At 35.7% G+C, this 27,807-nt stretch overlaps 1 protein-coding gene across 4 annotated transcripts in view; it reads right to left on the reverse strand.

Moving 5' to 3' along the window:
• The window catches only part of LOC126820418 (cAMP-regulated phosphoprotein 21), a 48,209-nt gene that overhangs the window by 12,179 nt on the left and 8,223 nt on the right, over positions 1-27,807 (reverse strand). For all 4 annotated transcript variants that reach the window (XM_050548349.2, XM_050548348.2, XM_056101087.1 and 1 more), the window contains exons 2-7: positions 17,237-17,380; positions 14,196-14,320; positions 9,806-9,998; positions 7,699-7,843; positions 4,185-4,325; positions 403-502 (exon numbers count right to left, since the gene is read on the reverse strand). In XM_050548349.2, coding sequence (XP_050404306.1) covers positions 403-502; positions 4,185-4,325; positions 7,699-7,843; positions 9,806-9,998; positions 14,196-14,320; positions 17,237-17,372 — 840 coding nt within the window. In that variant the 5' untranslated portion in view covers positions 17,373-17,380. The remainder of the gene's footprint in view (positions 1-402; positions 503-4,184; positions 4,326-7,698; positions 7,844-9,805; positions 9,999-14,195; positions 14,321-17,236; positions 17,381-27,807) is intronic.

Genomic DNA, 27,807 nt, shown 5'->3' on the forward strand with positions numbered 1-27,807 from the left:
CTTAACCAATCAAAATTGAAGTATCTACTAAAATGTGGATTGTATCTTTAGTTAAGATTTCGAGAAACAGGGCCCTGATCATTATGGTTGTACTAGATTTCTATTGTCCAAACGTAATTGGTTGAAATTTGAATCCATTTGATTTTTCTAAAATAATCAGACAGCATCAACACACTTTCTGGGTTAATTAGCCACATATGATCAAAGTGTTAGTCTAAACTTGATCGAACTATCCAGAAAGCAACAAAGATTGTATCTAAAATATGTTGTAAAGATAATCAAGAGGGGTAACTCTTTGATTACCTATTATCTCCCCTTAGACCACAAGGATAAGAATTTTATCAGGTTCTTTGATGAAAAACCATAGTTTCTGATAAAATATTTGAATAGAATTCAACATACGTGTGTTTCATCCATACTTGGAACTTTTCTTGGTAAAATCTGTCTTTTAGGTTGCAATTCCCCCCCTTTCAATACATAATCTTCAAATACTAAATCAGGCCTGCAATAAAAGAATGCAATCAAAAGTAAAACCAGTGTGCTTTATTAGGTCTAATCATATTAAAAAAAATTTGATGTGCTGCCAATGTATACTGAGGACCAATTTTTTTTACCCCTCAAAATGACAAATTTCTGAAGTGTCCTAAATTTTAAACAGATTTCATCGATTATGGACAAACTATTTAACTTTGTCTACCATAAACTTACCTGTGTGTTTGAAATCAACTCCCGTTAAATAAAATTCGTTGTACAATTAAATATCGCAATTAATAAAAAAGTTCTCTTGAAAAATTTGATGTACATGTATTTACTTGTACTTTTTGACAACAGTTCAAGACAACATGGCTTTCATCACACATTAGGCGAAACCAATGAAGCAGTTGACAGTAGACACTTTGCCAATGACGAGAAACCAGGCTACAAAATCTTGGGGAACTTTGAAGCTGGGATGCTAATTGACTAGCCTAATAATTTAATAAGTATATGCTATAAAATAACTAATAAATTGTCAATAGATTGAATAAACTGATGCTTGAAGAAGAAGAGTGGATTTGGCTATTCTTTCACTGTGCACACCATCACAATGGATGTTAACGTCCTACTGTTCTGTTCCCATTGTGCTAATGAAATGAAATGGGGTTTAACGTCCTACTGTTCTGCTCCTATACTGGGCTAATGAAGACGGGCATACACCATACAGTGTGCTATGAGGGAAATTTTGCCCGGGCAGCGGCACTATCGCCTACTCTTATATCGAATTCCAACTGCCAAGGGATCTTTTACGTGCACGCCAATGTGTACACGGGACCTCGTTTTTTCGTCCCATCCTAACGACTAAACAGCTGTCTTTGTCAGGCCCTCTGTCCTGCATCACTGACAAGGGGAAACCACGCTGGAAAATCTGGATGAACTTTCTTGGCCAATGCAGGGATCAAACACCCGACCTCCAGGCTAGCGAGCCAGTGTCTTACCCACTTAGCCACGTGATCCCTCCATTGTGCTTATGAAGATAGACATATGCCATACGGTTTGCTATTGGGGAAATACCAACTGCCAATGAGTACCCATGATCTAATGAATGACTATCCATTGTCCCTTGCCTGGCCCTTTGTCCTGCACCACTGATAAGGGGAACCACGCTAAAAAAAATCCCAATGAATTTCCTCGGTCAACAAAGGGATCGAACACACGACCTCCAGGTTAGTGAGCCACAGCATCTCCATGTTAACAAGAGCATCGCTAACGCAGCAATATACGTCCACATTCCTGTTTTGTTTGATATGGTCCAGTTTGCATTGAGGGTCTGTGATATAAAACTGGGTTGTAGGACTGCTATCAGTTTAACATTTCGTTCACATTAACAGAACACCATTTTTATTTTAAAACAATCAATGTCTTTATTCTAAAAGCATGACGTTTCGAATAGGTATGCAAAGTTTCAAAAGGATCTGTTAAGAATTGCGGCCTGTAGGCAAAACACAAGTCACACAAACATTAGGCGTGGCTCTGTCCCAAGGGGTTGAGCATGCACCAAAAATAATAATAGAGGTCAGCCTTAGGATTAAGGAATAAGTATAAAAAAGTAGCCTTAGGCTATAAGGAATAAGTATAAAAAAGTTTTCAAGATGATCGATTAAGAAATGCGGTCTGCAAGTGACACACAGACATAAAAAAAGACAAGCCAACAGTGAGGCTGATGTCCCCCGCCGAAATAGGAAAATAATTAGAGGACACATATAAATTTATCACAAATTATCTTTTACAAAGTATTGAACAATCAAACAGTATATCTTTACTTATAGTCTAACAATCAAAGTAGGAGAGTTATTGTTTTCCAAAGTCTCGACCAATCAAATTGCGTATCGCTCTGCTTACCCTGAGCAGAAAATGCTCATTATCAAACTTAGTCAAGGTATTACTGTAATGAAACTATACACCAAGTTTCATCAATCTCACTTAATTAGAACTAAAGTTATCGTGTCCCAAAGCATCAACCAATCAAATTGCTTATCTCTGCTTACCCTAAGCGGAAAATGCTCATCTTCGAACTCCATCAAGGCATTGACCTAATCAACACATACACCAAGATTGAACATTCTAGCTCAATTAGGAAGAGAGTTATCGTGCCCCAAAGTATCAACCAATCAAATTGCTTATCTCTGCTTACCCTAAGCTGAAAATGCTCATCTTCGAACTCCATCAAGGCATTGACCTAATAAACACATACACCAAGTTTGAACATTCTAGCTCAATTAAAAGTTATCGTGTCCCAAAGCATCAACCAATCAAATTGCTTATCTCTGCTTACCCTAAGCGGAAAATGCTCATCTTCGAACTCCATCAAGGCATTGACCTAATCAACACATACACCAAGTTTGAACATTCTAGCCCAATTAGGAAGAGAGTTATCGTGTCCCAAAGCATCAACCAATCAAATTGCTTATCATTGCTTATCTCTGCTTACCCTAAGCGGAAAATGCTCATCTTCGAACTCCATCAAGGCATTGACCTAATAAACACATACACCAAGTTTGAACATTCTAGCTCAATTAGGAAGAGAGTTATTGTGTCCCAAAAAGTGTGACGGACAGACAGACGGACAGACAGACAGACGGACGAACCCATTTTAATAGTCCCCTGCTTTCTTCGAAAGGCGGGGGACAAAAATGGGCGTAGCTCTGCCCCTGGGGGTTGGGTATTCACCACAAATAATAGGGATGTTCCTTAGGATAGAAGGAATATGTATGCTAAGTTTCAAGGTGATACGATAAGAAATGCGATCTGTAGATGACAAACAAATAAATAAATATAAGGGATGGGCGTGGCTCTGCCCCTGGCGGTCGGACATGCACCAAAGACAATAGGGATCATCGTTAGGGAAAAGCAATTCATATGAAAATTTTTCAAGACGATTGATTAAGAATTGTGGCCTGTAGGTGACACACAGACATAAAAAGAAAAGAAAATGGGCCTGGCTCTGCCCCTGGGGGTCGGGCATGCACCCCAAACGATAGGGATGTTCCTTAGGGTACAAAGAATGTGTATGCAAGATTATAAGTTAAGAAATGTGGCCTGTAGACGACAAACAAACAAATACTAGAAATGGGCGTGGCTCTGCCCCTGGGGGTCGGGCATGCACCAAAAACAATAGGGATCTTCCTTGGGGTATAAGGAATAAGTATACCAAGTTTGAAGAAAATCCAGTAAGAATTGCGCCCTGTAGGCGACACAAAGACACACGAAAAGAAAATGGGCGTGGCTCTGCCCCTGGGGGTTGGGCATGCACCCCAAACGATAGGGATGTTCCTTAGGGTACAAAGAATGTGTATGCAAAGTTTCAAGATTATTAGTTAAGAAATGTGGCCTGTAGACGACAAACAAACAAATACTAGAAATGGGCGTGGCTCTGCCCCGGGGGGTCGGGCATGCACCAAAAACAATAGGGATCTTCCTTGGGGTATAAGGAATAAGTATACCAAGTTTGAAGAAAATCCATGAAGAATTGCGCCCTGTAGGCGAACCACAGACACACACACACACACACACACACACACACACACACATACATACATACACACACACACACACACAGACAGGGGCGACGGCATAATACGTTCACATTATGAATGTGGACGTATAAAAATGCAAATACTTAATTTGTGACTAACATAGAACACACTTACACTCTTGTTTTCTTAGTTTTACTGACTATAACTGATTTGCCTCTCTGGTCAACATTATGATCCAGTCCGAAAAAAGCAGCAATGCGATGTACCAACATCCTATCATAGGATGACATATCAGGTAATTGAAGATACTGATGTCTGAAAAAAAAACAACAACCCATGACGACACGAATAAAAATATATACTAAATACATAATTCAATTCTTCTATAGATTAAAGATGTATTTTGTAACAGCTAAATATGCCTAATGCAGATCTTTCGTTTGGCCTCAAACGTTATATAAATCATTAGTTACTTTATTCACATGCCAAGCCCATAATCAACTCGAAAAGAACCAAGATCTTTGGGATATAAAGATATATTTTAATAGTGCTCCTACGACTAGTCGGATAGCCGTAAACGGTTAGAACTGAACGGTTAAACGGTTCGAATTCAAAGGTACGGTTATTCGGAGATGTCCCCCATTACATAGAGTTGTGTCTGGTTATATTCCTCTTTATAACAAAACTTGCCCGTTGTCATTTTGTATTTGATGTTTGAAAATCTTAGAATGTAACAGTCGTCCTACGATGTCGATTGCTAAACAATGATACTATTAATAGCACTCGTCGTAGTCATACGGCAAAGTCAACGGACCTGGTTAATCCAATCTAAATACTTCTCGGCATTTCTAACTATATTCTACCTTGTTTATTATTTACTTAAAAACGTAACCACCATTCAAAATATAATCATAAGGAATAGAAAATGACATTATACTAGATTCGTTACTACGACATTCAACACGTTTCATATCTCGTAATTTCTCACAAGAATTCTACTTTGGTTTTTAGTTAAATTAACCAATCATAAAAATTCTACTTGCAAGCGAGGAATTAATTCTTTATTGTCCAATCAATAGACGTCTTCCAATTTACTTTATTCTATTCTTAGTAACATTGTGTAATTGTAATATTATCGCCATCTGTCACGTACGAAGGGAAACAGAGTAGTGCCTATTGTTTTGTATATTATCGTAGATATATATTGAATTAAAAAATGTTTCAAATGAAACAGGTTAACCAGGTAAATAAATAACTACGGCCTTATATAGTTTAAATTTTCATTAAAGAATTCCTGAAATGTTTGCGCGTGTAATGCCTTTTACTTTAGCGAGTATAGCGTGCGCACGAGTAATGACTCGCACCTCCTGACAAGCTCTGTTTTATGTTTAAAATTGATACCATACGGTTAACGGTTACTAACCGGTTAATAGCTACGGCCATTCGAATAACAAAAAGTCCTAACCGTAGGAGCACTATATTTTAAGTTTCATCAAAAATTGTGACCTCTCGATGTTCCACAACCTTCGTATTACATACTTTATACAATTTGCATACAAAAGGCGGCCATTTTTTGGGCAGTTTCGTTTCGAATTTCCCACAATTCGAAATCGGCCCTCATTATGGTGGAATGGTGATATATTTAAACGTTTTTTAAAATCGGATAAAAATTGTGACCTCTAGAGAATCCACAAGCTAAAAAATATGATTTTTCATACAATCAAGGGCCATAATTCAGAAAGTTACGATCCGATATGCACGAATATTGAAAGGAACCAAGATCTTTGGGTTATTAACATGTATTTCAAGTTTCATCAAATTCAGATCAAAATTGTGACCTATAGAGGGTCCACAACCTTGATATACCATATATTTACACTATTTGCCTACAAGGGGCGGCCATTTTGTCCAGCAGTTTTAAATCGACATTACGGTGTAACGGTGATATATTCGAAGGCTTTTTTAAATCAGATAATAATTGTGACCTCTAGAGGGACCACAAGCTAAAAACGCGATTTTTCCTACAATCATGGGCCATAATTCCAGAAGTTACAACACGATATACGAGAATATCAAAAGGAACCAAGATCTTTGGGTCATAAACATGAATATTAAGTTTCATCAAAACCAGACGAAAATTGTGACCTCTAGAGTGCCCACAAGTAGGGTGACCCACCATAAATAAATATCTCCAAATATCTGGACAATTACGCCACAATATTTATATATATATATATGCCAAGCCTCAAATCAGTTTCACACAATTATAGTCACTAAATAAACGATCATGTTGTACTTAATAAGCTATGACCATTAATCATCTATAAATAATAGACTGAAAACTGGTTCCAAGTGTCGTCCATAACATCCAAACACTTTTGAGTAAAAGATAGGTTACGTTCCCTTGTTTTGAAATTATTCTCGCTTAACCAGTCTATCGACCATTCTAAGGCTGATTGACAGGTCGGGATAATCAAGACTACTTTTTTACGAAACATAACAGAAAGCTAGAACAAGAAATTGAATTTAGAAATAAGCATGTTAGGTAGCTCAACAATTGTTTTAAGAAGCTTGTAAAAGTAAAATGAAACTACTGCTAGTATCATGTTCCTGTCTAACCCGAGTGTTTCAGAGATATTATTTGTACTAAACCAAAAGATGCCGCTCTTAACGGTACAGTTAATGATAAAGCGATTTAAAAAATGAAACGAACGTAATTTCTTAATCTGCTGTAATAACCAAGAAGCTTAATTGTACTGCTATTCAAAATCGTCAACAATAAATTTTTTACAGCTGTAATAGTTGATAGATTTGTAGAGAATTGCACGTGCCATGGCTATTTATAGCATCATACTGCCAGAAAGTTGGTCTTGACACGGCGAATGTGCACGCTTCAGTGGTAGTCTCGAACTATCAGCGGAGGACTGTATTTCTGTAGAGTGCATGGGTCACCCTACCACAAGCTAAAAACATGATTTTTCGTACTGTAATTAGGGGCCATAATCCATGAAGTTATGGTCCGAAACATGCCAATATCGAAAGTAACCTTTGGTAGACAGACTTGTCCACAAACTAACTGCGGATGGACATTAGCGATGGCATAATGCGTTTTTCCCAAAATGACCTCACTTCCGAGATTAAGGATGTTATGGTTCAAAATTTATTGAACTGGTTAATTGGTCGTTAAAAACCCAACCGCAATACGGTTGATTTTAAAAAAAATAAAAAAGCCTCCCTAATACTTTATAAGATTAATTATGACATAAATATTTGGAATATTTTATAATTCAACATGTTAGCTATATAAATTTGCAGGTTCACACGAAGACTAATGGAAAATAGCTGAATCCTCTTGTTGACGAGATTTTTTTTGTGTGTCTCCAATGAAAGCTGAAAGTTTGGGTTTTTTCTCTAAAGAAATCTGAAGACAAACTCATTTTACTTTAATCTCCTATTTTTTCCCAAACAATCAAAGACAAAAACTCTTTTTGCTCTAGACTCTTATTCATTCTGGAGACGGAGCTAGAGAAAAAAGGTTATCATAATTCTCAACTACATGTATGTAATTTGCTTTCTTGCAGAAACGTAGATTGCTAACACCATTTCATTTTATACTTGCGTTTTAATGCAGTTTAAAGTTCAATCTTTGATTAAGATTAATACACAGTGTCAAGAATTAAAAACTCACTTGGGTTCTTTAATAAATTTCTTAAAATCTTTTTCTAGCTGAAGAAGCATTTTCTTATCTTTGACAGATTTGTTCAATGTTTTTCTTATAAACTCGACCAAATCTATACCGGTTGAATCTTTATATGTAGAATCTAAGCTGGAATCTGTAATTAACAAAAATATGTTGAACAACAAATAAACAATACTCTTAGAGCTCAGATCACATTGAGCAATTTTGATGCTTCGTGGTTGTTATAAAATATTAAAGATACATTATGGGAGATTAGATAACGAGTTGGCAGTTCTAACTATAATAGTTAAAATCTAGATAATGTAAAGGCAATTTGCTGAAAATTTCATTCAAATTGATCCACTATCAACCGAGAAATAAGCGATCAAAAGTTCCGCATAGCCTTGGTCATCATTACTAAAGTCGGTACGACAAAAATCATAGTCTTGATCATCCATTTAATTGTTAAATCGAGAAGGGAAGTTATGCAGCAAATCGGATCATAATCCAACAAATATCGCAGGCTAGCGTTGACATCGAAAGTTGATTATGGTCTGGATACGTTAATTAATGTCTAATTAATAGTTTATATAACATTTCAGGCCTAAAGAAAAACCTACGATAGGCAGATTTAGCTCTTGCATAAGTATGTTTAATATTCTGAGATCAAAATAACAGCCATAAAAGGTCTTGAAAATTTCAATAAAATAAAACCAAATAGCTATGGTTAAAGTAGTTTCAATTAAAAATGCAGTCTTTTTATTGCCCAGAATCTAATATTTGTAGAAGGATTTATATTAACACTCAGCAAATGAAAAGGCTGTATACTTACCGTAATAAGTTTAGTTTTTAAGACTTTGTGAATTAGGCCCCATGTAGCTTTAGAGCCTCACATACACAACTAGGGCTGTGTATTGCGGCTAGAAATAGCATTGCAATATATTGTTCTACTTGACAAAAAGTATTGCGATATATTGCAGTATTGCAATACTTCGAGAAAGTCAGGGTTTATCAAAGCAGTTTTATTTTGAATGGTTTTATTGTTTTTATAACTTTGGTCTTGGACACTATTGTTTACTGCAAATGCAGTGCAAAGACTATAATATGACTGATTATGTGAATACACACTTCACTTTGTTTCTACACCTTTGGTCTTGGCTTAGCAGACTTATTGTTTACTGCACAGCCCAAATAATATGACTGATTATGAAGTCTTTATAAACAGTCTAGCTACATGTAACACTTGAATATAAAATAAAAGTAGAAAAATATCAATATGGCAAAAATATATTGATACAGTGTCCTATCATATGGAAAGCTCTTCATATATCTCAGGTAGTTGGAGGTGGTCTGGGGGTTGGGTGGCCTATTGATTAACGCACATGTTGCATCAAGGTGTGTCATTGAGTCAAGTGGCTTGCTTTTTCTCCCCATCTTTTATGTGACAAGGAGTAAGGTCGCTTGTCCAGCCTTGTGGGTTTTCTCCCACTGCTTAAGACCCCCATGCGCAAGCGAATTATTGAAATAAAATTGAGCCATATGTTCGTCCTGAAATGACTTTAGTTTGTGTTGAGTGGAAGTTAAACCCCATTTCTCTTTCTCTCGAGGTGGTCTAAGGAACAGCAGTTTCGATCTGTCCAAGGATGTACCTGTTCTAATATACTCCTTTTCTCTAATTTTCTTCAAGGAACTCTGCCGAGTGCAATCTGATTAAAATACAGATCTATATTTCGTTTCGTTTTTTTATACTTTCGATGGCCTACACTACATGAAGATCTGACAAGTTATAGCGAAAGGTCACGTCAGGGGTCGAAAGACCGACTTATCACCCTATGACGTCAGACATTGATTAACCAATCAGCATTGATGTTAGTAGTGGATTACACACAGTTCATGAAAAACACGCCTAAAGCTCGCTGTAACAGACCGTTTCATTGGCTTATCCCCGACACCATTCAGAACATGAGTTAAATAACAACTCTTCCAGATCCAAGTGTAGTAAAGACAAGTAAAACGAAATTTTGAACTATAAAAACGAAAGGAAATAGGATCTGTGTTTTAACCAGATTGTGCCGAGTGCAAATGGGTTAAGTATAAATATTGATAATTAGATTACCTCGAGAAAGACATGGAGAAGCAGAAGTTTCCGAACCCTGGGAACCTTGTTTTTCTAATTTAATATTGTTTGGTATAACCAGGGTATCATAGCTGGTTGGTGTTTCATATGCAGGACTTTCACCCTCAAAGCTATCAGCTCTCTCTGGTGGTGGAGTAACATCATCACACAGGGCTACTTCTCTCTTCAATTTCTGTAACAAAGAAAATATTAAAAATAATTTACACTGAGGCAATTAAATATAATTTTTCTATTCCATCACCTAATTATATGGATATACCGTTACAAAAATAAATTCGAAGACCATCATAACATATAACCAGAATTCATCTTTTTTTTTCATTCTTAAAATGACATTAAATTCATAGCTTTAACCAATGAAGGAAACTGTCAAGCTGTTGAAAAAAACTACTAACATATATTCATTATTGCATTCCTACAATTAGTGGTTGGTTGGTGGACCGAATGTTCTAATTTGTCATTGCATCAAGTATCGTGGTTTCGATTCCTTGCTTCTATATGACAAGGAACAAATGAATTATTGAAAGATAAGGTAAGGTGCCATTGCATCAAGTAGGCCTATCGTGGTTTCGATTCCTTGCTTCTATATGACAAGGAACAAGTGAATTATTGAAAAAGATAAGCTTACTAAACTAGCATGTTCAAACAATTTAGGTCAGTAATAGGGTTCATCTTTTCTCTTTCTTTTTTTCCATCAGACAGAAAAACAAAGGAAATGGGGTTTAACATCCTAAGTGAATGCACCATTGGGCTTATGAAGACAAGCATACGCCATGAAGTGTACACAGGACCATGGTTTCTTATCCCATCTGAATGACAAGACAAATCCTCCGTCCTGCATCACCGACACAGTGCCGTAAAATTTAGAGGGATTCTGTCAGCCAACACCATAAGCGAACCCCGAACAGAAGCGACCAAATTAAACAGCCATTTTTGAAATTTTGGTCCATCTTTTTTACACATGGATAAAAAAAATATCAAATGTAGTACATGTATAATTTATATGTAACATATGATTACAGTTTCACAAATTGGTTTAATCTTAAGTGTCATTTAGCAATAGAGAAATACATTAATAACAGACATTTTTCTTCTGTTCAAATGTATTCTCTGAAGGATCAACTCCTCTCAAAACCCTTTATAAATCTTAATTATACAGTAATTTAAATTCATCTATTCACAAAACATTGAAAATGGTGCCGTGTACTAAAAACCAATAATCAAGAAAATGGAAGTCTAATATTATGTGACAAATCTTGAGAATGTACACTGAAAGCCACATAAATTTTATTTTCTATTCTTCCAAATTTTGTGAACTAAATGTTCTTAACAGAAATGAAATCAAATGGGCTTTTAATGTCCTACTGTTCTGCTCCGACTGGAGTAATGAAGACAGGTATACGCCATACAGTATGCTATGAAGGAAATCTTGCCCCGACTGTGGCGCTAAAGCCTACTCTTAATCGTAAATCAAATTCCAACTGTCAAGGGCCCTCATTACGTGCATGCCAATGTGTACAAGTGACCTTGGTCTTTCGTCCCATCCAAACAACTAGATAGTTGTCCTTGTCAGACTGACAATGGGAAACCACACTAGAAAACCCCAATGAACTTTCTCGGGCAACACTGGGATCAAACCCACTACCTTCAGGCTGGCAAGTCAACGTCTTACCCACTTAGCCACCGTGACTCACCTGTTCTTAAACAGCACAACTAAGTACTTTTGGTTTTTAGATTAATTCTTTTCCCGAAGAAACAAGAAGAAAACGTTTTTTTATAGGTGTTCCCGAAGAAGAGAAAATCAATTTAGTGTGATCTAAAGTTTCAAGTACCCATAACACATGATTTGATTTGTCTAGAGTTAAATATGTGTTGTAAAGATGTTATGTTTGATATTACATTTCAAAATATTCAATGCTTGGTTTAGCTTATTGGAAATTTAACACGTCCCTAATTCTGAAAATCAAGTTAAAACTGGAGTATATGCCGAATAATGAAACTACACAACTTGACAAATTATCACTGAAAAATGAATTTACACAATAATTGACTTACACAGAAGCAAAATATTGATGATTTCTATTTGCATCCATCATACTTTAGCACTAGGAAAGAATGAGTTCACACCAATAGGCCTTACAGTTCATGTTTTTTATAGAAATGAAATCGGATATAACAACCTGCTGTTCTGCTCGGACTAGGCTAATGAAGATGGGCATATGCCAAACAGCGTGCTACATTATGTCGGAAATTCAAATTTTTTGTACCAACCCTAACAACTAGACACTGCCTTACTATTGTTTTTTTTTTTTTCTTTATCATTACTCTGTATAATCATCAACATGAAACACAATGTTTGCGGACTCCAAAGGTATGAAGACCACGTAATTGTAATGGTCGCCAAAACAAAACCCAGCGGATTTGAAAACATTTTCTCAGGAGTTAATCGAGATGAAGGCACATAGTTATTCGGCCATTACTAAAAATCTTACCTATTTTTTGTTCTTCTTATTAAGAGTAAAATAAATATTAAATTTATAATTAAACATAAAAAAACTAGCTAGATTTTAACATAAAAGCGCTCTACCGCATCAATTTTTTACGAAGGATTTTCTGAGAACCAGAATAATTTTTTTGTGTCGCCAGAATAATTTTTTTTGTGTGGCCTTAGATATTGAAGCAATATTAAAGACAAACTGTGTCCATTTATAACATTTTGACTTTTCTATGCTATGAAAAGAAATGGATCTTAATTATCTATGTATGCTGCATGTTTAACAAAGTCAAGAATAAGCAGTAACTCTTTATACCAACAAGGTATGAACCGAGTATTAAGTAAAGAATAGTTAATCAATATATTGTACTGAACAAGAGTTCTTCAACAGAAATTAAGTTACATCAGTCTAGTTCATGTTCTTTCAGCCTTAATCCTTCATAAAATACTTGTCCGTGTGGCCTAGAACTGGTTTTCTACTCCAATGAAAAATCAATACTATTACACAAGGAGACACAGGAGACAAAAGATACCTTGTATAGCTATAATAAATCATATATTCTATACCATATTCATACTGAAATTTTGTACTTTTTTTTCCAAGGAGATAGAAAGCAATCTGGTTAAAACACAGATCCTATTTCGTTTCGTTTTTATAGTTCAAAATTTCGTTTTACTTGTCGTTACTACACTTGGATCTGGAAGAGTTGTTATTTAACTCGTGTTCTGAATGGTGTCAGGGATAAGCCAATGAAACGGTCTGTCACGGCGAGTTTTAGGCGTGTTTTGCACGGAACTGTGGGTAATCCACTAGTAACATCAATGCTGATTGGTTAATCAAATGTCTGACATCATAGGGTCATAAGTCGGTCTTTTGACCCCTGACGTGACCTATCGCTATAACTTGTCAGATCTTCATGCAGTGTAGGCCATCGAAAGTATAAAAAAAAACGAAACGAAATATAGATCTGTATTTTAATCAGATTGGATAGAAAGAAATGGGGTTTAACATCTACACAACACTAATCTGTCATTTTGGGACTAGCATATGGTCCATTTTTGTTTGTAAACAGTTCTTTTAAAAATGTGGCTCTTATGCAGTGGGATGAAACCGAAGGACGCAGAGAAGCCCAAGAGACTAGCAGGTGGATATGTCACAAACTAGTCTGGGATAAAATAATGACACAGCACGTCTTAATCTAAGACGAAAATGTTCATCATCAAACTCAGTTTAGACACGCACTTATTGAACATCTATGGTGTTTAGTATCTATCAACTGAATGACAGTTTTAGTGGGTTGAAAATATATTAAAATGTATCAGTAATTCATGGAATATACACAGTGTATATAGAGAGAGAGAGAGAGAGAGAGAGAGAAATGGGGTTTAACGTCCACTCGACACAAACTTGGTAATTTCGGGACTAACACAGGATTTAATTCTTTTTAATAATTCGCTTGCGCGTAGGGGTCTTTAGCAGTGGGAGGAAACCGGAGGACACAGAGAAAACCCACGAGGTTGGACAGGTGACCCTACTCCTTGTCCCGTGCAACCAGGGAATCCAAACCATGCCAGTTGACTCTATAACAGACCTTATGATTCAGCGCGCACATTCTAACCATTTGGCCACTGAACCCCCTTCCCCCCCCACAAAGAAGATATACGTCCATAGCTTGATAACTTCTCTGCAAGATGCTACAAAATATAACCTTTTAGCAATTCAACATTATTGTATAAGCAATAAGTACATGTCTCAGGTTTTCATTAGGTCATAATCATTAATAACACATTAAATCAAAGAAAATTTGGATTTAAACACTAAAAACATTCCCAATTAGGTAGAAAAACAAAACCTAATACAGCCAAAATACTTACAGCGGAAGCATTATTTGACCTTGGTTTTTCTTTCCTTTCTTTATCTATACATTCTGATGTGCCAGATTCTTCTGGTGAGCCATTTTCTGGAGAATCACTGGCTGACTGAATACAGACAGGTATATCTACAATATAAAAGTATATAATATAGCTGACATCATATTTAAATCAGATGAGATGACAAGGGTCATAAGAAATGAAATGGGGTTTAGCATCCTACCTTTCTTCACCGACTGGTCTAATGAAGACAGACATATGCCATGCTTTATGCTATGACTCATGAGGGAAACTTTGCACGGACAACAGCGCTAAAGTCTACTCTTACTTTGACTTTCAACTCTCAAGGGTTTTTAAGTACGTACAAGCAAATGAGTACACAGGACCTTGGTTTTTTTTGCCATGTTTGTGTCACGTGATTTGGCTGACGCAGTACCTACAAGTACATGTAGCAACGAGTACGGAGCCGGAGGAGAATTCATTGCACATACAGGACAAAGTTGTCTGTAATCGCTGTCCATTTATCATAAATATAAAAACCTAATTAATTCTCGGATTATCCACTGCCAAAAATTTTTTTCCCTGGTTTTTATCTCCGAAAATGTTGTATGTTTAAGCTCACCATCAAGTTTATCAACAAATACATCAAGCACTCACTACTGCTGAGAAATCAGACAATTGTCTCGTGCAACCTTTGACGTCACTCGAGCAGACATCCCTAATTGTCAGGTTGGCGGTTAGGGACACCCTTACATTTTTGTCCTGTATGCGGTCCATGAGTGTTTTTCAGGGAATCCAGTATTTTTCTAGTAAGACTGGATATTTCCACTTTCCATATATACCAAAATTCCCATACTTTTATGGGCAATAACCCGATAAATACTTTTGTGGGAAGGTATCTTTAAAAGCAAATTTAGATAAACAGTTTGTGTGAACAGTTAATAAAGAAGATTTTTGTTTCTATAATTTGTTTGCCCGTAGAGGTCTTTAGAAGTGGAAGGAAACCGGAGGAGCCGGAGAAAACCCACAAGGTTAGACAGGCAACCCTACTCCTTGTCACATACAAGCAGGAAATCGAAACGTCACTTGATTCAATGACAGACAACTTGGCAACCCAATCTCCCTCAATCAAGTTTCAAAAATAAGCCAATCAGATAAATGCAAATAAAATTTTTTGTGAATCTAGAATTTAATAAATCTACTTTATAGGAATTTTACTCTCCTAGGAAATGAATTTGGAAGAGAATTCTAATCGGAAAGCACAACATTTACTGAATTCAGACTGATCACTATAACAAATTTTGTTTAATATACAACAACACTATCAAGTAAACAGTAATAGATCAAATTTAACAAGCAATATATCATAGTATGTCCAATTGCCACATTCATAGACATCATTTATCAGTAAAAGCTGCGCACTAAACATCCCATTTTGAAGTAACCTTAACAAATGACAGATACAGAACCTTAATCAAAAGAAACTAGACGAAGTACATGTACATTGCACGTCGCTTGCCTCAGGGAAAAGATTGCGCCATTTACCAATCGACAATAGTGCTGATATCAGGTAAAATTTTCCGTACCGTTGCACCGAAGATAACCATCAATAGTCGCTTTGATGCATCAACATACATGTATTTGCATTTCACCAAAACTTGTCATTTATACGAAAATTTCTTAGCGCAAAATATCTATTTGTGAAGAGAATCCTTAAATTATTTTTATTTACCAAAGAACATTATTTTAAAAAATCTTACAGAATTATCGGATCCAGCAATTTTCACAGGATTTTTAGGGACGGTTGGCACTATTTTACATTCAATCATAGCAACATAGGTTAACTGCATTAGAAGTACATACTCAACATATAGATGACTGGGACAAATCTGGGGACTTCTTTTAGTGCAATCTGATTAAACTACAGATCCTATTTCATTTTGTTTTTTTATAGTTCAAAATTTTGTTTTACTTGTCTTTACTACACTAGGATCGGGAAGAGTTGTTCTGGTTGATGCAAGGGAAAAGCCAATGAAAGGGTCTGTTGCTGCGAGATGTTGGCAACTCCACCCTTGATTGTTTGCTCTAAGTGGTTTAATTACCCAATTGACTAGCTTTTGAAAATCGAGTTCACGCCCTTTTTGCATTCCATCCAAAACTAATGGTTTTTATCTGAAAATGGGCCTCCTTTTCTAGAAAAATGCAATATAAATTAAATTATTATTTTTTTTTACAAACCTCGGTTTTTTTTATGTACACTCACTGAATAACTGATTGTATCTTATCACACTTATATTTGTAAACAATTTCTATAGACTATTTATGACTTAGTTAAAATTGTTGTGCATTACCCTTACAGACTATAACAACAACAGTCTTATAAATTTTGTTATCACCTGTCCTCAGTTCTACATTAATTATACATTCACATACATGTACGGTATCAACAAGAGATCATGATTTTCCACAAACAATGAAATGTGCATGTCATGGGGCAGACATCGCTTTCAATTGTATGCTGCATGTACACGTAGCTCATTTACCCAAATTAGAAATTCAAATTTTTTTTAATAGACACTTAGATGGAAATGAAATGAAATCGAAATGATGTTTAACATCCTGTTCTGCTCTGACTGGGCTAATGAAAATGGTGGACCATATGGGACTTAAAACTGGTTCATTTTGAGCATTTAGATAGCCAATATAAAAAGATATGATATATCCAAGGACATTTGGAAAAAAAACCAATTTCATGTAACCCTTCTTTCTGTTATTGCAAGAAATTCATTTTCTCTAAAATTATAAAATCAATCCTGTTTTTCAGGGTCACTTTTGACAAAGTACAGTGATACTTCCACTTATGTTTTATGTACATAGCCTTCTTAAAGAAACAAATGAAATGAAATAAAATGAAATGGAGTTTAACGTCCTACTGTTCTGCTCCTATACTGGGCTAATGAAGACGGGCATACGCCATACAGTGTGCTATGAGGGGAATAAAAAAAAAACCCCAAAAAACCCATGTTATTTAACCAAAGACTTACTTGCAGTAATCGTTGCATCGGAAACATCAGAATTCGGACTTCCATTCGTCTCATCTGATGCACTTTCTTCGTTTTCTTCTATTTCGGATTGCTTAATCAATTGAGTTTTGATCGTGCGACGCTCGGTCATGGTCATTTAAAGGCCTGAAAAATATAATTTAATTAATAGTTTAGTTATCTATAATATTAATATTTAATAAAGTAAACTTGCAGAACACAAACACACAACCTGAAATGTACATGTAGTTTTACTATAAACAGTTTGTAACTTAACATTTTATCAATAACCCTCCAGGGCACGATTCTTGTAAAAGTAATTTAATGAGCAGCTGACTTCACTCAGTCACTAAAAAATATTTAGGCATCTCTCCTAAACATTTATAAGATATATCATACAAGTCATGAAATCCTTATTTCCATAACATAATTTTCCTTCTTACGAAATTAACGGATAAGAAATACACCTGTGCAGTTCACATTGTGTAAAAAAAGTTGATCATTTTGCATTATGTATGTTTGAGTACAGTGAACTGCTATAAGAAATACATAAACACCACACAAACACACATGTACATTGTGAATTTTACCTTGAGCTGAAAACTATGACTCAACTCAATAAATATAGGTAAATAGACATCCAGAAACACATGTAGACTCAGTCGACATGGTACATCTTCATGCAGAGAATTACTAGTAATCAAGCATAACAACACAGTTATTTTTAACTTTACTCTTACTCCTGCCTTACAATAAAAAAAACAGTTCCTTTTCCAATCAAAATCTGTGGTCAACAAATCAGTATGTACATGTACTTTAATACTAAACAAATTCCGTGAATGTGTTACAATTTACCAACACACTGGCATATATATTAAACAAATTTCGATTTAGATAACATTTGTTACGAATGAAATCTTAATCAATTACCCCCCCACGCATGTACATGTTACAGAAAAAACTGAAATCATTACAAACTTATTCTATGTGATCCACATTTTCTTTTTAACAGTCATATATATATATATATATATATATATATATATACACCACATGGCAATTATGTATATCTTTAAATAAAGAGTCGTGGAGCCCTTTTTATTCAGGTTATTTTTTCTTTGTGTAATTGACATGTTTTATAAAGCAGGAAGTTACACCCATCACAATAATTTACTGTGTTAATACTAAACCCGTCAGGTGAGCCACATTGTTCATACAGGTACATCCTATATCTCTGCAGAGTCTCTCCTAATAAAATATTAATAAAAAGGAGAGAGCTTAAAGAGACACTATCACTATCACTCAGACTAAAAAAATTTTTTTTTGGATTTAAATGGATTTGAACATTTTACTTTTGTGCCCTAAGCTGGCTAATGAAGACGTGCTTGCTTTGACTAGAACTTATCAATCTGTTTGATTGAGGTATTGTAATAGCAATGATTCGCAATACTGCAGTATAGATGACTGACATTTATAAGTTCAAATTCCTTCCACATATGACGTCATATCACACAGCGTTGATCACTCGCTCGATAGCTCATGCAATGTTTACACGACGTGGACGAGTCCGAGCAGAATGGTGCCTTTTAATCATTTCATATACTCATTTACACTAAATAGGAAATATTCTTTATCCAGATATACTTTAAACACCTTTATTTATTTTTCTATTACTTCAAAAAAATGTCCTAGAATTTAATTTGCACAAGGAAAAAAGTTAATATTGCGAGCTCATTAACCCACACCGATGTCATCCCTCGCAGTGATATTTGCGAATATTCACTGCTGATCAGTGAGAGAACTTATAAGAGACAGATAAATGGGGTTTAACATCCATGACACAAACTAGGTCATTTCAGGATTAGTATATGGTTAAATTTTAAATCAATAATTCGCTTCATTGTGTGTAGGGGTCTTTTGCAGTGGGAGGAAACTGGAGAACACTTATGAGTATGAGGTTAGATAGGCAACCCTACATGTACATGTCTCAAGAACGGAGAATAGAAACCATGCCACTACACTCAATGACAGACCATATTATCTAAAGCACACATGTTAAACCATTTGGCCATCCCCCCCCCACCCCCGGATCAAATTTGAAGCCAATTCTTATACCCATTACTGACATTCAGCAATGTTTATTTTTTATACCACCTTTCGAAATGCATTACCATTTTAGGATATCAGTTCAAGCCCACATATACATGTTCAATATTATTACGTGGGTCTGAGATTATTCTTAATGAAGGTTAGATTGTAAATCTTGCTTGATGGATAGATACACTTTAATCTTGCAATTCTGAACGTAACCACATTAGATTACGATGATAACGTGTAAGAAAAACGATTTCATTATTGCGTAAATGCTAAAAATGAAATTCGACAGAATGAATCGTTGAAAATCAAAATTCTGTGGTGCAGATACATGTATGGGACATAAAATGTCTCTTTAAAAAATTTAGAATCAGTATAACACCTACAGTTCTTTGGAAGACGCAACGATATGCCAGGGTTGACACCTGAACACTGTAAATGCCCTATATAACATATACATTCATTCAAGATCTACTGGAACCCACTAGCAGCCATTATGAGTTTATCTCCTCCATTTACTGACAGTTACATGGTGTGGGTGGCTGCTAAATATGGACACACACACATTACTGACTTTGATTTTTATCACTGCAAATGATGCCAATATTTCACTGTTACATTTAAGACCTCAGTGGGTTGCTGTTGACTTGCTTGTGTCCGAAATGTCAAAGATCACATTTTAGTTGCAATGTTTCCCCAGTACTTTCAATCAAATCAGTATATCCCACAAAATAAAATTAAGGCCATTTTGTTTATATTAAAACTAAGTGATAATGCAGTCTATACATTATATTAAATGACATCATCTGACTTTAAGTAAATATCTCTTAAGTATCAAAAGTCTTGTAATGTTCATTCACCCTAATTCCCAACCTGTACCCGCAAAAATTTACCAAAATTGTGCTTTAATACATGGTGGATTTTGCAAACGCTGGCCAATTTTATGGCTCAAATTTATATGTTAAATCAAAATAATGCAGAAAGCTTGAATAAACAACATTTTTGCAAATTTTAATTCTTATCTATCTTTATACTGTTAATTTAATCTAAATATTGTTGCATCAAATATCTATAATCCCCACAAATAATAAATCATTACATAAAAAGTCATAATAGATTGTTTAATGTTTATATATTAATAAAACACTGGCCAGATTTTCACCTTTATATACCCATACATTTAATAACAGTAGACAACTATGTACGCAAAGCCCAACCCAACTATCAGCTGTATCCAACAATTAGGTCATATTACACAGCAACTAGTATTATTGTTGTCATGGTGACCTACTTGCTGGAGTTAAGTGCTGCCTGATTGGTCCATATTCACTGATCTGAAGAAGCAAATGTGTGATTTTCATTGATTATATATTTACTGTTTCAACATTGATATCTTACGCTTACGCTTGCTTAAAATAACCAATAGTTCACAAAATATCTTCTTACTTAACAGTAGGACGTTAAATCCCATTTTATTTCATCTTTGTTCTTTACATCTCTGCTATATTGCATTGTTGTGTACATGTTGCGAAAAACAAACTCATTGCTACACAAAGCGAAGGAGGTTTTGACAATAGCAGTGGCCAATGAAATGCCCATGACAAAAAGCTATTATATAAACAGTCTACAAGGATGCTAAAATACATTAAATTTCTTAGCCTAACCTTATACAATGTAATTGAAATGAAATGGTGTTTAACATTCTACTTTTCTGACCGACTAGGCTAATGGAGGCGGACGTACAAAATGTAATATGCTACGAGATAAATTTGTCCGGACTGCAGCGATATCACCTATTTCGAATTCAAATTGTCAACGGTTCTTTTACATGCACGCAAATGTGTACATGGGACCTCAGGTTTTTTCCACCAATCCGAACAACTATAAGTTGTCACTTGCCAGACCCTCTGTCCTGCATCTCTGACAAGGGGTAACTATGCCGAAAAATCTTGTTGAAGTTTCCTGGCCAACACCGGGATCAAACCCTGGACCTCCCGGTTAGCGAACCAACATTTTACTCACTGAGCCACTGCGGCTCACCTACAATATACAAGATCGAAACACATTCTGTACACGTATATTGTACACAGAAAATCTCCTCCCACACATTCTTAAATCAAATTACAAATTACCCAACCAGGCTATCATGTTGAACAGTTGGTTGAAAATTACTAACATAAATTAACAGGGATCGACTTTCAGGGAATGTAGCTCAATGATGTGTGTTCTTTAACTCTAAGTATCGGAAATGAATACAGATTCTTGGAATGGATCTTCAACACTTTATTTCAGGAGCAAATAACAGCAACAATTAAACAAATTACAATTTCCTAGAAATCCAACTAGTATATAGGTTACCTAAGCTGGTCTCTCCATCTAATGATTTGTGTAACATGCATTTGTCTTATCTAAATTAGTTCCTATGAAAGCGCTGGCACATACATATAATTATTGAAGGATTAAGTCTTATCTAAATTAGTTCCTATGAAAGTGTTGACATAAACATATAATTATTGAAGGATTAAGTCTTAAGGCATTTAAAACAATAGTTAAAAAAACTTAACAGATCAACCACTTTAGTTACCAGCCTGTCATAATTGAAATTGCCTGACAGATTAATTACTGTCTGCCTGTAATGACTAGACTAACGAAGCATTAGTGAATATTAAAATATAGATTTGAAATTAAAAACAGAAAAAAACAAGAATCTCGATGCGATATGGACGTGTTTCGGCAAAAGGCGTCACATCATGTCATAATTTCACTTTTATTTTCAAGACTTTAATAAAAGCCTTTGTCAAGCATACACAATTTACAAATGAGCAGAGATTAAGGTTGTCACGATTAATCGGTTCAGCCGTAGTCGATTCGATTTCTAGCTCAAACCGATTACCATTTTGAACAAGCCAACAGTGAGGCTGATGTCCCCCGCCGAAATAGGAAAATAATTAGAGGACACATATAAATTTATCACAAATTATCTTTTACAAAGTATTGAACAATCAAACAGTATATCTTTACTTATAGTCTAACAATCAAAGTAGGAGAGTTATTGTTTTCCAAAGTCTCGACCAATCAAATTGCGTATCGCTCTGCTTACCCTGAGCAGAAAATGCTCATTATCAAACTTAGTCAAGGTATTACTGTAATGAAACTATACACCAAGTTTCATCAATCTCACTTAATTAGAACTAAAGTTATCGTGTCCCAAAGCATCAACCAATCAAATTGCTTATCTCTGCTTACCCTAAGCGGAAAATGCTCATCTTCGAACTCCATCAAGGCATTGACCTAATCAACACATACACCAAGTTTGAACATTCTAGCTCAATTAGGAAGAGAGTTATCGTGCCCCAAAGTATCAACCAATCAAATTGCTGCTTACCCTGAGCAGAAAATGCTCATTATCAAACTTAGTCAAGGTATTACTGTAATGAAACTATACACCAAGTTTCATCAATCTCACTTAATTAGAACTAAAGTTATCGTGTCCCAAAGCATCAACCAATCAAATTGCTTATCTCTGCTTACCCTAAGCGGAAAATGCTCATCTTCGAACTCCATCAAGGCATTGACCTAATCAACACATACACCAAGTTTGAACATTCTAGCTCAATTAGGAAGAGAGTTATCGTGCCCCAAAGTATCAACCAATCAAATTGCTTATCTCTGCTTACCCTAAGCGGAAAATGCTCATCTTCGAACTCCATCAAGGCATTGACCTAATAAACACATACACCAAGTTTGAACATTCTAGCTCAATTAAAAGTTATCGTGTCCCAAAGCATCAACCAATCAAATTGCTTATCTCTGCTTACCCTAAGCGGAAAATGCTCATCTTCGAACTCCATCAAGGCATTGACCTAATCAACACATACACCAAGTTTGAACATTCTAGCCCAATTAGGAAGAGAGTTATCGTGTCCCAAAGCATCAACCAATCAAATTGCTTATCTCTGCTTACCCTAAGCGGAAAATGCTCATCTTCGAACTCCATCAAGGCATTGACCTAATAAACACATACACCAAGTTTGAACATTCTAGCTCAATTAGGAAGAGAGTTATTGTGTCCCAAAAAGTGTGACGGACAGACAGACGGACGGACGGACAGACAGACGGACGAACCCATTTTAATAGTCCCCTGCTTTCTTCGAAAGGCGGGGGACAAAAAATCGGTAGTCTTTTCGTCCAATTTATATTTAAATACAATTACATATTATTATGTTTGATTTTTACTGTCTGCTAAAAGCACTAAAGAATAAATAAAGTACTTTCAATATGTGCGTTTCTATTCTTTCCCTTTATTACATAATAGTAACCTAACAGAACTAACTTACTGCTAAGTACCTTCATTGTAAAATGTCAACACGTGCAGTCCATAATATTGTTTTGATCATGTGACACACAAAAACATATGACGTCTGTGCACGTTTTAGTGTAAACAGTGACGAAATACTCATTACATTCCTTATATGGAACATTGTTACAGGTAAGTTTATCCAGCCATATAACTAACTGTGATTTACTGTAGCTTAAGTGCACTGGTCAAACACATCTACGATTATAGTAAAAGTTGTAGTAAAATGGCTTCTAACGATAAAAGGACGAGTACAATATGGAAATATTTCGATCTAAGCGACTGCAAGGCCGTTACAAAATGCTCTTTATGTCAAGCAACCTTAAAATATTATGGGAGCACATCGAACATGAGAAACCATATTAAACATTTACACAAATCAGTAAGTTTGAACGATCAATCGACATCGTCCTTGGCGGGCTCGTCGTCGACGTCTACACAGTCGTGCATTACAAATTTCACAAGACAAAAACTTTTGCCTGTAAAAACAGACATAATAAATAAAAGGTTGGCACTTATGTGTGCTCTGGATTTAAGGCCAGTAAATATTGTCAATGGTGAAGGTTTTAAGAATTTTGTTGCTGCCTTAAACCCGGACTATAAACTACCGTGTCGCACCACCATTACCAAACACGTACACTTACTATACGACCAAACAAAAGAAGACGTCATTAAGGAGCTCGATAATCGTTTTATATCACAAGCATAGCTAACCATTCTTATATCAGTTTGACCACACATTATCTTACTGATGACTGGAGTCTTGAAAATAAGTTACTGGCGACGAGACTTATGGCTGATAAACACACAGGAGAAAACATAGCTTCCTATTTAACTGATTTGGCCAAGGAGTTTAGTATTAAGGATATAACGGCAGTCGTAACAGATAATGCAGCAAATATGCGTGTGGCTGTACGCCATGTAAATGATCATATGGAAGATGAAACCACAGTCGACCACACGGGCTGTTTTGCACACACGCTGCAACTAGCTGTTAACGATGGCCTCAAATTAAAGCCCATTGACAGGGTGCTGGGCGCAGCACAAAAACTCGTAGGCCACTTCAACCATTCCGTGGTTGCGACAGAAACATTATTTAAAGCTCAAGGGTCCGACATTAAAAAACTTATCCAAGACGTGCTACCCATTGGAATTCTTCCTTTTTTAAGCTCAAAAGATTACTGGAGCTGCGGGTACCAGTATACACTGTAATATTTGATGAATCCGTTACTAAAATTGGCGACAGACAACAACTTGATATTCGGGACAGCTTCTGGAAAATTATAGAGGAAATCGTCCCGGTTTTACAGCCACTAGCAGACGCTACAGAATTATTAGCTGTAGAAAACTCCCCTTCCTCAAGCTGCATTTTTTATTTTAGTATCCAATTTAGTCAAACATGATTTAAATCAGCAAATAATAATCAACGGTTTGGTCAAGCGTCTCCCAATTGAATTAAATGGTTTGCCGAATGACGTCGGTTTAAACTCTCCTTGGATAATCGCAACGTCTCTGGACCCTAAATATAAATCTTTGCGTTTTTTACCCGAGACGAAAAAGTCTGTTGTCTTTGACTATCTTCGGGAATTGTTACACAAACTCCAACAAAATAATCCACCTGATCCAGAAACAGAACTTTCGGAGCCTGTTATTAAACAAAGCAAAGTGGCAGGGTATATATCTGGGGATTTTGTTGAATCTACTAATTCTGCAGTCGACGAATTGGCACATTTTTTTTCACTGCCTGTCAAAACGTCCGATTCTTTGGGTTGGTGGCGCAGAAACCAAGAGCTTTTACCAAATCTCAGCATTCTGGCTAGAAAGTACCTTGCGATTCCTGCAACATCCGTTCCAAGCGAACTGGTATTTAGTGCTGACGGTAGAACAGTAACCAAACTTAGAAGTAGACTTGACCCTGAACTTTTAGACGAACTCTTGTTCATCAACAAAAGCTATACGTATTAATTTTGTCAGCCATTAAACACATATGTTATTTTACTTTAAGAAAATATGAATTTGCGAGTCTAATGAATTACATGTAGTATTATACACATTTAAATCAATTAATATCCATTGCGAGTAATTGTTTTTAAAATTTATATGTTTAACAATTAATTAGCTGTTACGTGTATACTTTTACGAAACATATTAAAGTGTTTAATGCATTTATTTCGTTATATTAAATTGATTATTCTTCTTATAATCGAAAGATTCCCTCTGTGCACAAGACAACGAATAAACGTGTTTACCAATCTGACATTACTAGTCCGGGGGCTCTTCTATTAGCCCCCCTCCGCAATCGGCATATGTTGCCACCTTTTAAAATCTGTGACAGACGCACGTGTTTGTTTTTAAATTGTTATTTGTACCGACTTGTGTGACTTCTCTTTTTGTTCTTCATCAATATGTTGCCGATATTATGAACTGATGGGGATCAAAACGGGAATTGTTGGACTAGTGAATTGTAATCTATTGCCTGTGTTGGATTTTCAATTAGCAGATTAAGCAGTAGGGGTAAGTCAGAACTCGGGAATGTCTTAACACAGCTCAACCGCTCAACAACAAAACTAATGACTATCATCCATTTACGCATCATTTATAATTTACTTGCCAACACACACACACATAATCGCAAGAGAAAAACCTCGTAACTCCTTACCGGCAATGACGTAAGCGAATGAAAGAAACATTTATTTTCCATTATTATTATAGAATTTATACGGCATCCGATTAATCAGCACCGATACGATTTTGGCTGGCCGATTAACCGATTCAAGAATTTTGTAATCGTGACAACACTAGCAGAGATGCCTACATAAATTGCGAAATTAGGTAATCTCACAAGAAACCACGGTTTACGTAACTTCAAGAATATAGTTTTCTCATTTTGTTTTTGTATGATAACCGAACAATTAATGATTCTTAACTTTTTTTTCTTTTTAATAATGATGAGAAGGTGCTAAAGTGGTGTATCGTTTGCCCTCTATTGATAGTTGATGGCTTTCACCAACGGCTGAATTGTGCCATGTGGGTGCCATGTTGGTTTTAGTGAATCCTTGTAAATTTTGTTTGAGAATACATTATTCTGTAGCTCTCTACCGTATATTATACGATATCCATGATGTCATGTCACGTCACGTCTTGTCACGTCAACAATCAAGTTACCTATTAAAGTGGAAAAAACTGTTATTTTGAACTCTTAATAAACCCATAAGTTATACTTCAAGACCAAACTTTTTGATATTAGTTGTTAGTAGACGTCGGGGTCATCATATACATGTATGCAAAGGACATGGGTCATTGGATGGTTAGATCACCATATAGTACATGTAGGTCTAAATATCAAAAAGAATATCAAAATGAAACCGGAAGCAAACGAAATAAAAATTTAAAAATCAACTACCTAAGAATTGTTGCCATTTGGAGTAGGTTTAAAAAAAATTTTTTTGCGAAAATCGGAATCAAAATAGCAATATGACGGCCAAACGGTTGAAAATGTTATGGAACAAGGTCTTTGAAAATGAAAGATAATATCTGAGGCTAACACCACCATAACGTCACTTTTAGTCTATTTTTAATCTGGAGAGAACTATTCATGCTCGGGAGAAATCGAAAAGCCTTGGAAATCTTGAATGTCGTAAAAATGCTGAAGAAAATGTTCGGAAATTCTTGATGCTAATACTAATAGAGCAAACTTCCAAATTTCGAAAAAACGCCAAAGAATCCATTAAATGAAAACCTGAGAAAGATCTGTTGAGAAATAACCGAGACATGAGCAATCTGAGATCATATATTGTCCCATCCTTAAAACACTTCCTGTTTGTCAACAATGACGCAATTTATATTTAACAAATAGGGTCTACTTGGTAATTTTGTGAATAATGTAATTTTTGGGTTAACATAATTCATGGCAGAGAACTTTGCCCGAACAACTACCAGGAGATCTACATGCACCAAATGAAACACTCAACACACCTTATTCTTTTATACATGTCATGACATAAGGAATTCCAGAGGGTTCCAATTGGGGTACACGTAACCTGAGACAGTCTAGGTTTAAGTCCAATTTTCTTACTCCTCCACATACAAGTATGAAGTTCCAATATTAATACAGACTGAACTT

The sequence above is a fragment of the Patella vulgata genome, chromosome 5 (assembly GCF_932274485.2).
Source record: "Patella vulgata chromosome 5, xgPatVulg1.2, whole genome shotgun sequence".
NCBI lineage: Eukaryota > Metazoa > Mollusca > Gastropoda > Patellidae > Patella > Patella vulgata.